Source organism: Panthera onca, chromosome E2 (genome assembly GCF_046562875.1).
Source record: "Panthera onca isolate mPanOnc1 chromosome E2, mPanOnc1 haplotype 2, whole genome shotgun sequence".
In the NCBI taxonomy this organism is placed as follows: domain Eukaryota; kingdom Metazoa; phylum Chordata; class Mammalia; order Carnivora; family Felidae; genus Panthera; species Panthera onca.
Genome location: NC_138353.1, coordinates 54,997,114 through 55,014,571, shown reverse-complemented (window position 1 = coordinate 55,014,571; position 17,458 = coordinate 54,997,114). Strand labels below are relative to the sequence as shown.

Here is a 17,458-nt window from a genome sequence, read left to right as displayed (position 1 = left end):
CGTAGATGATACTTAGGCTGCTTCCATATCTTGGTTCTTGTAAATAAGGCTACAATAAACACAGGGGTGCATAGATCTTTTTCAATTAGTGTTTTCATCTTCTTTGGATGAATACCAAGAAGTGGGATTACTGGGATTACTGGATGGTATTTTTTTTTTAATTTTTTGAGGAACGTCTATACTGTTTCCACAGTAGCTGCACCAGTTTGCATTCCTACCAACACGGTCTGAGGCTTTCTTCTTCTCCAAACTCTTGCCAACATGTGCTCCTTCTGTTTTTTGATACTAGTCATTCATTCTGACAGGTGTGAGGTGGTATCTCGTTACGGTGTTGACTTGCATTTCCCTGCTTAGCGATGTTGGGCATCTTTTCATGTGTCTGTTGGCCCTCTGCATGTCTTCTTCAGAAAAGTGTCTGTACAGGTCCTCTGCCCACTTTTTAATGAGGCTGTTTTTTGCCGTTGAGTTGTATGAATTCAGGGGTTGCCTTTCGAGTTTTTTAATTTCCTTAGCTGTGCAAAAGCTTTTTAGTTTGATGTAGTCCCGCTTGTTTATTTTTGCTTTTGTTTTCCTTGCCTGAGTAGACAGATCCAGAAAAAATAGCACTAAGGCCCACGACCAAAGAGTTTACTGCCTGGAGTTTAGGGGTTTTACGGTTTCAAGTCTTATATTTAGGTCTTTAATTCATTTTCAGTTTATTTTTGTGTATCGTGTAAGGAAGTAGTCCAGTTTTAACACGTTTACTGAAAAGACTTTATCTTCCCCATTGTATATCATTGCCTATTGTGTCATAGGTTAATTGACCATAAAAGTGTGGTTTTATTTCTGGTTTCTCCATTCTGTTCTGTTGATCTTTGTGTCTGCTTTTGTGCCAGTACCGTACTGTTTTGATTATTGTAGCTTTGCGGTAGATCTTGAGATCTGGGATTGTGGTACCTTCACCTTCGTTCTTTCTCAGGACTGCTTTCGCTATTCAGGGTCCTTTGCGGTTCCATACAACTTTCTAGTTTTTGTGAAAAATGCTGTTGGCATTTTGATAGGGATTGCACTGAACATGTAGATTGCCTTGGGTAGTACGGCCATTTTAACAGTATTCTTCCAATCTGAGTGTGGTGTAACTGTCCATCTAATTGTGTCATCTTCAGTTTCTTTCATCATTGTCTTACTCTTTCAGCGTAGAGGTCTTTCACCTCCTTGGTTACATTTATTTCTGGATATTTTATTCTTTATGATGTAATTGCAAATAGGATGTTTTCTTAATTTCCCTTTTGTTAGTTTGCTATTGGTATATAGAAACACCACAGATTTCTATATATTAATTTTGTATCTTGCAACTTAACTCATTTATTCTAATGGGTTTTCTTTTGGTGGAGTTTCTAGGATTTTCTATATATAGTATCATGCCATCTGCAAAGCTGTACTTCTCCCTTAGCAATCTGGATGCCTTTTCTTTTTTTTTTTTTTTTTTTAAGAGAGAGCAAGAATAAGCAGGGGAGAGGGGTAGAGGGAGAAAGAGACAGAATCCCAAGCAGGCTCCATGCTCAGTGCGGAGCCTGATGTGGGGCTCGATCCCACGACCCCAGGGTCAGGACCCAGGATGAAATCCAGAGTGGGACGCTCAACCGACTGAGCCACCCAGGCACCCCTAACACAGACGCCTTTTATTTTCTTGTCTCATTGCTGTGGCTAGGACTTCCAGTACTGTGTTGTGTAAGAGTCAACACCCTTGTCTTATTCCTGATCTTAGAGGAAAAGCTTTTAGCTTTTCACTGTGGAGTATGATGTTAGTTGTGGGTTTGTATAGATGGCTTTTATTATGTTGAGGTACATATGTTCCCTCTAGACCCACTTTGTTGAGAGTTTTTGTAATTAATGGGTGTTGAATTTTGTCAAATACTTTTTATGTATCAAGATAATATTTTTATCCTTCATTTTATTAATGTGATGTATTACTTTGATTTGTGGATAATTTGTGAATTACCTTGCATCGCTGAAATAAATCCCACTTGGTGGTGAATGGTGCTTTTAATGTATTGTTGAATTCAGTTTTATAATATTTTGTTGAAGATTTTGCATCTATGTTCCTCAGGGATATTGGTGTGTAATTTCCTTTGTGTGTGTGTGTGTGTGTGTGTGTGTGTGTGTGTGTGTGTGTGTGTGTGTCTGGTTTTGGTATCAAGATAATTAATGCTGGCTTCATAGAAGGAATTTTGAAGCATTACTTCCTCTTCTATTTTTGGAATAGTTTGAGAAGGATAGGTTACTACTCTTTTTTAAATGTTTGGTAGAATTCACCTGTGAAGCCATCTGGTCCTGAGCTTTTGTTTGTTGTGAGTTTTTGGATTGTTGATTCAACTTCATTAAAAGGAATCAGTCTATTGTCTGTTGTTTTCTTATTCAGTCTCGGAAGATTGTATGTTTCTAGGAATTTATTCGTTTCTTCTAGGTTGTGCAATTTGTTGGTGTATAATTTTTGGTAGTAGCCTCTTATAATCCTTTATCTCTCTGTGGTGTCCATTATAACATTCTCTCTCTGATTTTGAGTCTTCTTTTATTCTTGAGGTATCTGGCTAAAGGCTTATCAATTTTATCTTTTCAAAGAAACAGGCCTTAGTTTCACTGATCGATTTTTGTAGTCTTTATGTCTTACTCTGATCTTTATTATTTCTTTCTTTCTATCAACTTTGGGCTTTGTGTTTTGTTCTTTTTCTAGTTCCTTTAGGTATAAGTTTAGACTGAGATTTTTGTGTGTCTTGAGGTAGAGGCTTGTATTGGCATAAATTTCCCTCTTTGAACTGCTTTTGCTAAATCCCAAAGATTTTGAACTGTTGTGTTTCCGTCTTCATTTGTCTCAAGGTGTTTTCGGATTTCCTCTTTGATTTCTTTGTTGACCCATTGGTTATTTAGTTTCCATGTGGTTGTGTTTATTCCAGGTTTTTTTTCTTCTTATAACTGATTTCTAGTTTCATACTATTGTGGTCAGAAAAGATGTTGGGGGGATGCATGGGTGGCTAGGTTGGTTGAGCATTCAACTTCAATAAATTACCTTTTTTTTTTAGAGTTTTTTTTTTTAATGTTTTTATTTATTTTTGAGTCAGAGAGACACAGAGCATGAGCAGGGGAGGGGCAGAGATAGGGACATAGAATCTGAAGCGGGCCCCAGGCTCTGAGCTGTCAGCACAGAGCCCGACACGGGGCTCGAACTCAAGGAGTGTGAGATCATGACCTGAGCTGAAGTTGGACACTTAACCGACTGAGCCACCCAGGCGCCCCGAGCATTCAGCTTCAGCTCAGGTCCTGGTCTCACAGCTCATGGTTTTGAGCCCTGCGTTGGGGATTCTGTATCCCCCTCCCTCTTCTCTGCCCCTCCCCTGCTCATGCTCTGTCTCCCAAAAATAAACCAAAAGAAAGAGAGAGAGAGAAAAGAACAAATGTTGGATATGATTTCAGTTTTCTTAAATTTGTGACTTGTTTTATGGCGCAAAATGTGATGTATCCTGAAGATTGTTCCATGCCCCTGAAATGAATGTGTATTATGCTGGTTGTGGATGGAATGTTCTGTATATGTTAAGTCCATCTGGTCTAATGTGTCACTCAAAGCCACTGTTTCCTCTCTCTTTTTATGTCTGGATAATCCGTTGATTTAGGTGGTGTTTTAAAGTTCCTTACTGTTATTTTATTGTTCATTTCTCCTTTTATGTCTGTTAATACCTGCTTTATGTATTGAGGTTGTCCAATGTTCGGTGCATAGATGTTTATAACTGTTATGTCCTCTTGTTGGATTGATCTTCTGATCATTATATAATGCCCTTCTTTGTCTTGTTAGTCTATTTTTTTTTTTTAGAAGTATTGCTATTGCAGTTTTTTTTTTTTCACTTCCATTTGCCTGGAGTATCTTTTTCATTCCCTTAACTTTGTGTGTGTCATTACATCTGAAGTGAGTCTTCTGTAGGCAGCATAAAAGATGGATCTTTTTTGGGGGTGACTGGGTGGCTCAGTCGGTTAAGCATCTGACTTCAGCTCAGGTCATGACTTGATGGTTTATGAGTTCCAGCCCCGGGTCAAGCTCTGTGCGGACAGCTCAGAGCCTGGAGCCTGCTTCTGATTCTGTGGCTCCTCCTCTCTCTGCCCCTCCCATGCTCATGCTCTGTCTCTGAATAATAAATAAATGTTAAAAAAATTTTTTTTAAGATCTTTTTTTTTAAATCAATTCATTCACCCTATATCTTTTTAAAAAATGGTTATTTATTTTGGGAGAGAGAAAGAGACAGAGAATCCCAAGGAGGCTCCACTCTGTCAGCACAGAACCTGACATAGGGCTCAATTTCATGAACTGTGAGATTATGACCTGAGCCAAAATCAAGAGTTGGATGCTTAACAGACTGAGTCCCACAGGCACCCCTCCTATGTCTTTTGATTAGAACATTTAGTCCATTTACATTTAAAGTAATTATTGATAAGTAAGTACTTATTGCCATCTTGTTAATTGTTTTCTGATTGTTTTTAGAATTCTTCTCGTTCCTGGGGTGCCTGGGTGGCTCAGTCGGTTAAGCATCCGACTTCTGCTCAGGTCATGATCTCACGGTTCGTGGGTTCGAGCCCCGCGTCGGGCTCTGTGCTGACAGCTCAGAGCCTGGAGCCTGTTTCAGATTCTATGTCTCCCTCTTTCTCTGACCCTCCCCTGTTCATGTTCTCTCTCTCTCTGTCTCAAAAATAAATGTTAAAAAAAAAAAATTAAAAAAAAAAAAAAAGAATTCTTCTCGTTCCTTCTTTTCTTGCTCTCTTTGTAATTTGATGACTTTCTTGAGTATTATGCTTGAATTCCTTTCTTTTTTGTGTATGTTATAGGTTTTTGATTTGTGATTACCATGAGGTTCACATATGCATCCTGTCTATATAGCAGTCTATATTAAATTGGTGATCTCTTAAGTTCAAACCAAAGTTTGAACAGTCTAAAACTCCACATCTTATGTATATGACATATTTTACATTTTTTTAAATGTTTATTTTGAGAGAGTGTGTGTGAGTAGGGGAGAGGACTACAGGGAGGGAGGGAAGGATGGGTGCGCGGGGCGGGGTGGGGAGAGAGAGAAAGAATCTTAAACAGGCTTCATGCTGTCAGCACAGAGCCCGACATAGGCCTCAATCTTACAAATGTGAGATCATGACCTATGCCAGAATCCAGAGTTGGATGCTTAACCAGCTGAGCCACCCAGGTGCCACCATTTTACATCTTTTTATTTTGTGTGTCCCTTAACTAATTTTTTTTTATATATAATTGATTTTCCTACTTTGTCTTTTAACCTCTGTACTAGGTTTATAAGTGACTGATCTCCTGTCTTTACTACAGGTTTGCTTTTACCAATGAAGTTTGTCCTTTAATAATTTTCTTCTAGTTATGGGCTGGCTTTTCTTTTCCATGTAAAGAAGTCCCTTGAGGGGCACCTACATGGTTCAGTCAGTTGAGCATCCCACTTCTGCTCAGGTCATGACTTCACAGTTTGTGAGACTGAGCCCTGCATCGGGCTCACTGTGTCAGCACAAAGCCCGCTTCGGATCCTCGGTCCCCCACGGTCTGCCTCTCCCCTGCTGTCTCTCTCTCAAAAGTGAATAAACGTTAAAAAAAAAAAAAGTCCCTTGAACGTTTCTTATAAAGCTGATTTAGTGTTGATGAACTCCTTTAACTTCTGTCTAGAAAACTCTGTCTCTCCTTCAATTCTGAATAACTTGCCAGGTAGAGTGTTCTTGGTTGTAGGGTTTTTTCCTTTTAGCACTTTGAATATATCTTGGAACCACTCCCTCTGACCTACAGAGTTGCTGCTGAAAAACTCAGCTGACAGCCACATTATGGGATTTCCCTTGATTGTAACTTTTTGCTTTTCTCTTGCTGATTTTAAAATTCTCTTTTTATCATTAACCTTCGACATTTTAATTATGGTATGTCTAGACATGGACTTCCTTGGGCTCATCTTATCTAGGGCTCTCTGTGCATCTTGTGCCTGGATGTGTTTCCTTCCGCATCTTAGCAAAGTTTTCAGCTGTTATTTCGTCAAGTTTTCTGCGCTTCTCTCTCTGGGACCCGTATCATGTGGATGTTAGGATACCTGATGTTTCCCAAAGGTCCCTTCACCTATCCTCATTGTTTTTTATTCTTTTTTCTATGTAGCTTGGATGCTTTCCATTACCCTGCCTTCCAGATCATCGATGTCTTGTACATCCTTCAGTCTGCTTTTGAGTCCTTCTAGTAGACTTTTCATTTCAGTTATTGTATTCTTCGATTTTGGTTGGTTTTTACATTTTCTGTCTTAGTTAAAATTCTCCTGGAGGTCGCCCATACCTGATGAGCATCTTTATGACCATTACTTGAAACTCTTTACCAGGGAGACTGCTAATCTCCATTCCATTGAGTTCTTTTTCTAAGGTTTTATCTTGTTCTCTCATTTGGAATATATTCCTCTGTCTCATTTTGTCTGACTCTCCGTGTTTGTTCCTATGTATTTACGTATGTCAGCTACATCTCCTGGTCTTGAAAGCAGCGGCTTGATGTAGGTATATCATGGGGCAATGGCCCCCGGTCACAAGAACCAGGAGCTCCAGGGGTGTCTCCTGTGTGGGTCTGCATATGCCTTCCTGTTGTGACTGGGCCTGCCTCCCCCTCCCCAGGAGTCAATTTGGAGGGGCTCCAGTCTGGGCCACAGCTGCCCCCTGCATGTGGCAGGGTGGTACTTGCGGGGGGTCGGGGGCACCTGCTGGGGTGGGTGGGGTGGGTCTGCAGGGCAATGCCTAGGGGGGGTGAATGGTGTTAGCAAAGTAGATAGAGAGTGTCACAAGTGGCTCCCACCAGCATCCTGCCAGCTGGGCTGCAAGTAAACTGGCATCTGCTGGCACTTTGATTCCTAGAGACAACTCCAGATCCTTGGTCTTCCTGCACATGCCCTAAAATTAAGAACTCTTTCGTGTGTCACCCAGGTGCTTTCCAGCTGCTGCCTGCGTGCTGGGCCCCAGACAGTAATACAGCACCATGGCCCTGGAAGAACGGAGTCTGCTTCCTATAGCCCTCTGGCTCTCTTCGAGTTGAGCTGCACTGATATTCCGAGCCAGCCGGGGGGTGAGGGGTGGGGGGCTCATCTTCCCAGTGCCGGTCCCCAGGAGTTCCTGACGTGGGGTTCGATTCCCCTGCTCCTCAGGGATCACCTCTGTACCTGTGATCTCCCCTCCTGCTTCTGGGCCGCTACACTGGGGGTCTGGTTCCCAGCCTTGTCTCTGTCCCTCTCACCCTTCTTGCTGTGACATTTTCTTAAGTATTTGGCTGCGGACAATCTGCTCTGCCGGGCTTCAGGTCATTTTCCGAGTGTTTCATCGTATGTAGTTGTTGTCCCAGTGTGTGCACGGGAGGAGGTCAGCTCACGATCCTCCTCCTACATCATCTTCCGACTGTTGTAAAATCCTGGCTACTCAGGAGGTCAGGCTGTTGTTGGCTGCTACTACTGATGGAGTAGCTCAAGTGAGACCCTCTGGTGCTAGAAAAACATGGTCAGTATGCACGGATGGGTTTTTCTTGTCATTTTTACAAAACATGGACTCAGGCCATACCTTGCTCTGCAGATCGTTTCCCCACCCTAACGACCTAACAAAACATCACGGATATCCCCAAGGATAACAGGTACAAGTCTGACTTGGGAGAGTGGGGAGAGCAATGGCGAAGGTTATTCTGGCCCCTGGGAAAGTACAGAGGAGAAAAACAGGACGGTCTTTCCACGGGGAGCGGAGGAGAGGAGGACAGTGCTCGTGACTCTCCGAGGCATCACGTGAGGCCCTGGGAAGAGTCACTAATGACCCTACTTAAATTTATGCCTTTCCCCAAGGAGACCCGCTTTCCTTCCTGTTAAGAATAAAGCAGAAAAGAAACTGCACTAAAGTCTTAATTGAGCTCTCTTCACCTTGTCTCTACCCAGAATAAAACAACTTCTCTTGCTTTCCTGTATATAATGACTTTTGTTCAGGTGAAGTTCAAAATGCACGTCTTCTGCTAATACTGCTGTGCTTACAGACCCCGATCTCATTTTCTGAATCCCAAAGCATTCATAGCTATGTTCTATCTATATACATATACACGCATATGTGTGTGTGTGTGCATATATATATATATATATATACACACACACACATATATATACACACACATGTATGTATATATGGAGCACTGGGCAATGAATTATACAACATTCAGAAAAGTATGTAAAACATCTATACTGTTTAATGAATAACTATAAACAGCTGTGGAGATGCCGAATAGGAAAGAGAGCATTGCCTGCCCCGTGTGCCCTTCCTGATAGAGACTCCCTCCTTCCCTCTCAGAACTTTGGGGTTATTATTTCCTGGATTTATCTGAGTCTGAGTGTTCACACAAAAATTTAGTCTTTTAAGTCGATATAGTTTTTTCCGTTTCCTAAGGTAGTTTACGGATTTCATGGGCCACTATTGCTTCTTGCTTTGTATTCCTTCTGGCTTAAGGACGTTGGTAGTTCTTTTAGCAAAGGTTTATTAGTACTCAGTTGTCTGTCTTGCTAGCTCTGAAAAATCCCTTCATGTTGCCCTCCCTCTTGAATGGTAATTATGAGGATACAGGACATCTAGAGTTGCAGCTGTGTGTTTTAAGCGTTTTCAAGAGATCCCTTAGTCTTGACGTTGCTGTTGCTGTAGAGGGGAATGCTACTATGGTCTGTCAATCCTTTACAGAATCCTTTATAGGGAACCTATCTTTCCATTTTTATAATTTTCCCTTTACTCTGGTATTCTGCCTGTAAGAGTCTATATGTGCATCTATATCTATACTGCTGTTTATTGCTGGAGGACCTTTGCCTCTTCAATGGTGGGAGATTTTCAGTCATCAACATTTAAAAAAATTTTTTTTAGTGTTTATTTTTGAGAGAGAGAGCATGATCAGGGGAGGGGCAGAGGGAGAGAGGGAGACACAGCATCCAAAGCAAGCTCCATGCTCCAAGCTGGTAGCACAGAGCCTGATGTGGGGCTTGAACCCACAAACCGCGAGATCATGACCTGAGCCGAAGTTGGACGCTTAACCAACTGAGCCACCCAGGCGCCCCCAGCCATCATCATTTCAGATATTTTACGCTGGAGCTTTTCATTTTGTATTTGTATTTTTATTTTTCACTCTTTTTGTACTTTGATCTTGTCTTGCACTTTGAAAGCAAATTCCCCAACGCGGTCTTCATATCTGCAAATTCTTTCCCTAATGGTATCCATTCCAGAACTTCCCGCTTAATAAGCTTTAAAAATTTTTTTTCAAGATTTTTCCAACTGTATTTCCAGAATTTCTAATTGGCCCTCCCATTCCCACGTTCTTAATTAATAGTGAAAAGGATAGTTCTTTTTTAAATGCATGTACTCATTGGGTTCTTGCTTTAAAAAAAAATTTTGTTTTCAAAGCTATTTTCAGATTCATTGGGTGAATCCTTTTGCTTTTACATGTGTCAGATTTTCCTCAAGTGCTCTAAAAAAATTTTTTTAAGTAGGCTCTGTGCCCAGTGTGGGGCTTGAACTCATGACCCTGTGATCAAGACCTGAGCTAGGAGGCGGACTCCTTGATTTCAGCTCAGGTCATGATCTCACAGTTCGTGGGTTCAAGCCATGTGTCACGCTCCACACTGTCAGCAGAGTCTGCCTGGGATTCTCTGCCTAATAAAAACATATATATTTTCAAAAAAAAAAAAAAAAAAAAAGACGCTTCACTGAGCCACCCAGGCACCCCACAAGTGCTTTAAAATGTTAATGTGTAAGCTCATCTTGAATGGGATTTCTTCTTGAATCTATACATTGGTATCTGGTTTTCTGAATGTCCTAAATGGGGGACTCCTAGGGCAGGGCCAGCAAAGTGCTAGGATGATTGCTCAGAGCTCTGGGTTCTTGGGAACAGTCCGTGTCCTGGCTTCCTGGCTGTACCTGCCTTTACCCCAGTCCCTCAAGCAGGTGATGACCGGCCTGGGTCCTGGGCACTTGCCAAGTCCTTTTTTCTGAAGCGTGTCTCAGGAGAGGAAGTGCGCCTAGCCCTGTGTCATCTCTCTGTGCATGGCCTTCACCCCCATTGCATCAGCACCCAACAATGATAGGAAATAAAGAGTTATAAAAGGAACAGGTCTAAGGAAACACAAAGCGTTATAAAAGGAACACAGAGAGCTATAAAAGGAACAGGTCTAAGGAAAGCAGACTGAATCAGTAAAGGCAAACCTAGAAATGGTGGGAACTTGTGCAGTGAAAACCAAGCGGGTAGTGAGAAGAATGGGTATGTATTTGTGTTTAAGGCTTTTGTTATCTCCAATATTTATTATAGACATATATTTCTTATTATAGAAAATTATCCGGTAAGGAAAAAAAATTGAGACTCATTTTATCCCAGAAGAAAATGGGAAAGCTCTTACAGCTGGCCCAGAAAGTTTCACAAACGATGTCTCTAACATGTGTTGGGTATAGTCAATAGTTACTCTGGTTCCACTCAAGAGGTGCCACAGTTGGGAGAAGGAAGGCTTCCATGTAGTTTCTAAGAAGGCAACATAACAAAACCTGACCGAGAACTATAGACTGTCTGTGCAAAAATCCTAAGTAAAATATGTATGAATGCATACATCACAGAAGCACATTGAGTGATCTAATCCTTCTGTGCTTTGCTCAGAAATCCTCTGTCCTCTCTTGAGATGACTGCCCCGATTTCAGCTGATGGCCCTGCTTCTGGTTTCACATAGGGTAGAGGAGAAACTACATGGGAAATCTGCCCATCCGGGGCCCCTTGCTGTAGTCCTGCCTTCGTTCCTGCTGGCCCCGGGGTCCTCTCTCTCCTGTACCATCATTCCCTTCTGTAGCTCTGGTAAATCACGCCCATCAGCAGCAAATACATCTTCAAAAGCTGTCCTTCACCCCACAGCCCCTCCAGCTACTAACCCATGTCTCTTGTCACCTTCACAGCAAATGTCCTTCAAGAAGTCATATGCTCCCCATCAATGCATCATCTGCTCCTACTTAAGCTTAAAGCTTTGAGTTTTTATTAATTATATATGCACAGAGTTGAAAGTCAAGAAGTACTATAAGGATTATTATACCACACACAAAAAATAGCATTCTCCTTGTTCACCGTCACTCCAGCCCTCATGATTCCTGCTCCTCAACATTGAGTTCTTTTGATTGTTGAGAGTTCTTTAAAAAAAGTACTTAAAAGGCACGTTCTTGGTTTTTCAGTTTTTAGGGATGATCTTTAGGGAGAAAGATTCGGCTGTTTGCCCCAATTCTCTCATGTTCTCCTGCGGAGGTATGTCCATTTTGAGGTATATAGATTTGTTTATGTTAGGATTTTCTTATTCCTACTTTCGATCCTTGTGTCATCTATAAGCCTTTGTTTTAGATGGATCTACGTGTTTTTAAACTTTAGAGTCCTCGAAGTCTTGGAGAACATCTTTGGTTATAAACTGTTCCTGGCCTGTGACAAGATCTTCACGGTGTTCTGTACCTTTAGTTTTTTTCAATTTTTATTCCCCCCATTGATGCTTTTATTATTAAAAAAAAATTTTAATATCTTTATTTATTTTTGAGACAGAGAGCATGAGCAGGGGAGGGGCAGAGAGAAAGGGAGACACAGAATCCGAAACAGGCTCCAGGCTCTGAGCTGTCAGCACAGAGCCCGACATGGGGCTTGAACTCACGAACTGTGAGATCCTGACCCAAGCTGAAGTCGGATGCTTAACCAACTGAGCCACCCAGGCGCCCCTACTGATGCTTTAATTCTTTATGATGAAATCTGAAACTTCCAGAAAGTTGCAATATTAGTACAAAGAGTTCTCCTATACCCTACATCACTCCCACCCCCACCAGGGCTAACATCCTGCACCACCACGGTGCAGTTATCAGAACCTCGGTTTTCACTGGTTTTCCCATCAGTGTCCCTGTTCTGTTCCAAGATGCTGCCCCGGATCCCACATGGCCTGTGGTGGCCGTGTCTCCTTAGAGCCTTCCAATCTGTGACACTTCTTCCGTCCTCTTGTCTTTTATGACTCGACACTTTGAAGAGTACTAGTCAGTAAGTGTGTACTGTGACCCACTAGTTGGGTTTGGTGCTTTCCCATGATTCGTTTAGCCTGAGGCAGCTTGGGTAAGACTGTCACAGAAGTGATGTAGACTTCTCAGGAGGTACGTGATATCAACACATCTTAGTACTGATGGTAACATTCCTCACTTGATCAATTCTCTTTCCAATGAAGAAATTTCTTGAAGGAAGGTATCTTGAGACTATACAGATTTCCTGTTTCTCCTCAAATGTTTACTAATTTTAGCATCCACTGTTAGATCTTTTTCTGCAGAATTATTTCTGTGGCATCTCAATGGTGATTGTCTATTTTTTTCATTCCTCTTTCCATTTATTAGTTGGAAGTCTCCTGTCAGGAAGAGCTATGTCTTCCAATGCAAACACATTTATTTCTGTATTTACCTCTTTGTATATATTTTTAAAAGTGATTTTATATTGATAACTCTGGTTCCCATGAGACCATTTTGGAAGGGTCTGTGTATATTTCTACTTGTTCAAGTGGTGGTTATAAGCTGTACATGTTTATTTAAATGTCATTAATGTGTTACTGTTTTTGTCGATATCATGAATGAGATTACCTATCTGTCCCCATCTCCCACCACGCATTTCCAACTGTTCTTTCTAGAAGAAAGTGGTTAGGTACTAAATACAAAACTCAGTGTCCTTAAAGTTGGAGTCTTTGTTTAGAGGTACAGCCATATTTGTGAATGGAGATAATGAGTATGAGTTGTGGTAAAGAGGTAAAATCATTTGGTGACATGTGTGGCATTTAGTGACTTAGGTTTTTCTCACTAAATGTGTTGCCAAACCATCCTTGCATTATTGGGATAAACTATTGATTTGTAACATATTGTTTGTCCAGTAAATATCTGGAACTGACTTGCTAACTTTTTAAAGAATTTACCTATGACTCTGAGGAGAAGAGGGGGGAAAGGTGTACTATCTTTCTCCAGTTTCTTCAGGAAATTAATTGGAGCATTTCTCTTTGTCTGTTGACCTCCTCCATGGATTAACATTAGAATTGTGTTCTTGGGACACCTGGGTAGCTCGGTCAGTTAAGCTTCCGACTCTTGATTTGTGAGCTTGACCCCCACATCAGGCTCTGTGCTGACAGTGCAGAGCCTGCCTGGGATTCTCTCTGTGTCTCTCCCCAGCTGGTGCTCTCTCTCTCTCTCTCTCAAAAATAAGTATTTTAGAAAATTAAAAAAAAGAATTATGGTCTTGAAATTCATGTAGAACTTGGCTTTAAAACCATCTGAATGTAACACCTGTTTTACCTGAGAGCTGTTTCAGTGCTCCGGGACTTTGTGAGTATTGTATTGCCTCTTGAAACAATTTTAGGCTGTTTACATTCTTCAAGGCAGTCACCCATTTGCCCTAGTTTACAAATGTATCTTCTCAGTTGGGGGGTCATTCTCCCTTTCAGTATTTTCTCTGGTATTGTTTTTGTTCTTACTTCCCTCCTTTATTAAGCAGGCCAGGAGTTTATGTGCTTGATCTCTTCAGTGAATCAACATCTGTTTTTTCTTCTTTTATATTTTGCTCAGTTGGCTTTTATCTTTATTTTGTTCCTATCTTATTGGTATTCAAAACTTTTTTGAGACGAACAGTGCATGCATTTTCAGTCTTCCCTGTGGTTTGAGGGCAAGCGTGTTCCTTTTCAAAATATAGTTACGGCATAAATAGTTTACTGCTGTTCTCACCAACTCATGAAATCGTTCTTTCTTTGTGACCAAGTATGAAATCAAGTTTGTAAAGCTTCTGAGAAACAGAAGGATAAACGGTGTCTGTTATCTGCTGCAGTAGGACAGAGTTGTGTATCTCTGAAATCAAGCTGGTTAGGATTAGCTTGATCATCTGTCCTTGATTTTTTTGTTTTAATCAAGTAATCTGTGTAGGAGCCTTTGGTTGATAGGTGGAGGTACTATCCCCGTTTCCTAATTAAACCCCCCGGGACTCTCCCATCCAGTTGTAAACCAAACTATCATTCCACACAGCTCCTCTTAATGCTCATTGATACTTCTGTATATGTGCTGCCCCAGCAAGCACATCTTTGGCACTTTGGATTTTAAATTGTACTGTGAGATTATTTCTTGCAGTAACTCTTCCATTCCTGCAGTGGGGTGGGTAATTTTTGGGTAACCTTTCTTTCCTCATGCAATACCCTGTTGGTTTTAGGCTTATTTCCTATAGACATGCAGTTAGATTTTTTTTTCTTTTTTAATAGGAGGATTGAGCCCATTCACTGTATCAAATATGTTCTACCCTTCCCTTTTGAATACTATACATTTTTACTCTTGGTCACGTTTCTGTTTCATTTTTCTAATGATCCTAATTAAACTTAATTCTGATATTTCAAGGTAAAAAAAATTGAACTCCCCTCTTACAAGATGTTTTATGTGCCTACTGAACCCCCAGGCATCAAAGTCAAAACTTTTCAGGACACCTTTTTTTTTTTTTGGTTTTGTTTTAATGTTTGTTTATTTTTGAGAGAGAGAGAGTGTGAGCAGGAGAGGGGCAGAGAGAGGAGACACAGAATCCGAAGCAGGGTCCAAGCTGTCAGCACAGAGGCTGTGGGGCTCGAACTCACGAACCGTGAGATCATGACCTGAGCCGAAGTTGGACGCTCAACTGACTGAGCCACCCAGATTCCCCAGGACACCTTTATTTTAACTCTCAGCTCCAGGGTTTTCATATGTTTATTATTTTCAATTCCAGACTGGCACAAAATTTTTCATAGTGTCTTTGTTTCAGGGACCCTGGTACTTAAAGAGACTTACACTCTAAAGCGTAACTGTGTTGCAGAATTAATTCCTTTTCTTCATCTATCTAGAACATCGATTCAGGTGCTCTCCTGAGGTTTCTAAGACTTTGCATATCCACAAATACATTTCTGTTGCCTTGACATGCTGGTGGCTGTTTGCTGAGTTCTTCAGTCCTCCTAGTGCCGAAGACAAGTCTGATGTTAGCTTTATTTGATTTTCTTAGTAGATAACTTGGTATGTTGGGAAGTCTTTTTATTCTTCCTTGGAATTCACACGTTTTATAGGCAAACGTTGGATATCATGGGTGTGGCTCCAGGCCACCACAATGAAGCAAATATTGCAATAAAGCAAATCACATTATTTTTCTGGTTTCCCGGTACGTATAAAAGTTATGCTTGTAGTCTATTAAGGGTGTGATAACGCATATGTATCTTAATGGGGTTTTTTGGCAACAAAATTTTTAAATTATCTGAGATTTCAGTGACTCATAGTCTTCTGGCTGGTGGAGGGTCTTGCCTGGATGCCGGCAGCTGCTGGCCGAGAGGGGTGGTGGTGGCTGAGAGTCGGGGTGGCTGGGGCAGTTTCTGAAGATAGCGATGAAGTCTGCTGCACTGACGGACTCTTCGTTTTCACTGGATCACGTGGAGGCCACTGTAGGGTCATCAGCTGGCTTGATTTCAGTGTTGTGTCTCAGGGAGAGAGGCAGAAGGTGGCCGACAGGTGGAGCAACAAGGAGGCACACAACCTTGCCGTCCTTCTAAGCGTGTGGTTCAGGCGGCTCCAAAACAACTAAAATAGTAACATCAAAGATCCCCATTAAAGAAGTTTGAAATATGAACCAAAACGTGGCAGAGACAGGAAGTGAGCAAATGCCTTTTGGAAAAATGGTGCCACTAGCCTTGCCTGACACAGGGTTGCCCCAAACCCTCGATTGGTTAAAAAAAAAAAAAAAACAAACGCAGTATCTGCAAAGCACAATAAAACAAGGTGTGCCTGTGCTAGAACCCAGCTGGTGGTGTGCTTTCGATTTGTCCCTTTGGGAATCGAGGAAACCTTCTCAAGCAGCAAAAAAGAGAAAGTTCCGTCTGTTCACTTTCATTGATAGCTCCCTACCCATCTGTTCCGCTTTGTTCGTGGGGACATGCTTGCCTGTAGGTGTTTTGCATCCGTTCTCTGAGGCTGTCATGGTGGTATTGTTCTGGATCGCGAGACTTTTCTTTAAACTGTTTTTTTGTTTTTGAGACCATGTGAGCTGGGGAGAGAGAATTTTATGCAGGAGCTCAGCATGGGGCCTGAGGCAGGGCTCGATCCCACAACGCTGGGATCATAACCTGAGCTGAAATCAAGAGTCGGACGCTCAACCGACTGAGCCCCCCAGGCGCACCTGGATTGTGAGACATTTCCTCCGGGTTATATCTCCGGTCACTAATGCAGATCTTTGTTATATGCTGAATATCTAAATTCAGGAAATGAGGCTTTAATTTCAAATTCCAGGAAGTCTTTTTCAGCGCTCTACTTAGATATCCTTGAACGCTCTTAGGACTCGGATGTTGGGCTCCTCTTTGGATACTTCCGATGGCTCTACTTGAACCGCCAGCCACCTGTACCATGCGTCCACCTGGGTCCGTCTTCCTCTTACTGCCGGGCAGTGGCTTTGTCTTTTTCACTTCACACTCATGGTTTTGTCGTTCAAATCGCACCCAGCTATTGGGCCTTCCTGATAGGCACAGAAGTCTCTGCTCTTTGGGGTCAGACTGGCACACGTTAGCTGTTGAGGCCCAAGGAGGGCCTTCCCAAGTGTAAGGAAATCTTGTCCATCCTCAGACACCGTGACTGGCTTAGCTGCAGGGCGCAGCCCCCGTCCGGGGTCTCTAGCGTGTGTGCTGAGCTCTTCTGCATAGAGATTCACACCTCTCTTCCTGCCAAGCCCTGGCTGGGAACCATGGCCTCCTGGTCTTTCCAGCCCAACACCTGAACCCCTACCCAGCCCCATCCACCCCAGGATCAGTAATCAGAGACCCCAGGTCCTGCCAGCTTGCCCCACCGATGGTGACTAGGAGGAATACTCAAGCTTTCATACTTTCTCCCATCCTATTTGGAATCTCACGAGTTTAAATCATTTGAGTGGAAGCCCTTCTCAGTGGCACAATGGATAGGATACATCAACTGAAAAGAAACTACTTTCAGAGAACAATTCAACATGCATCCAAAATGTGTGTTTTTTCCCCCTTTCTGATCTAGTATTCCATTATTAAATGTCTAGCCCCAGGAAATAATTTGTAATCAAAAAAGGTTATATGAAGACCTTCATTATTTATAACGTAAAAAGCTGCAAACAACCTCATTGTCCGTCAGCGGGAGAATGGCTAAGAGAATGAGAAACCCATACCTGATCAAACAGGCATTAATGGCTTTGAAAATCCTAACAACATTGAAAAATGCTCCTGTGAAGTAGATAAAGGGCACGTGTTCATGCATATTACGTGAATCCAACGATGGGTATATCAAATCTGCCAAAATGCTACCTGTGGTTATAGACAAGTTGCTTAATGGAATTTTTCCAACCTCCCTTCCTTTGTTTTACTACTTTTCAAGTGTAACA

The 17,458-nt window shown here is 41.9% G+C and overlaps 1 protein-coding gene across 5 annotated transcripts in view; it reads right to left on the bottom strand.

The window, feature by feature from the left end:
- The window catches only part of PLCG2 (phospholipase C gamma 2), a 161,294-nt gene that overhangs the window by 6,897 nt on the left and 136,939 nt on the right, over positions 1–17,458 (bottom strand). The window contains exon 32 of one of the 5 annotated variants that reach the window (XM_060650047.3): positions 489–11,812. The exons of 3 other annotated variants lie outside the window; for them this stretch is intronic. In XM_060650047.3, coding sequence (XP_060506030.1) covers positions 11,795–11,812 — 18 coding nt within the window. In that variant the 3' untranslated portion in view covers positions 489–11,794. Of the gene's footprint in view, positions 1–488; positions 11,813–11,933; positions 15,646–17,458 lie in introns of those variants that run through there. One more of the 5 variants, XM_060650042.3, reaches the window with a different exon arrangement.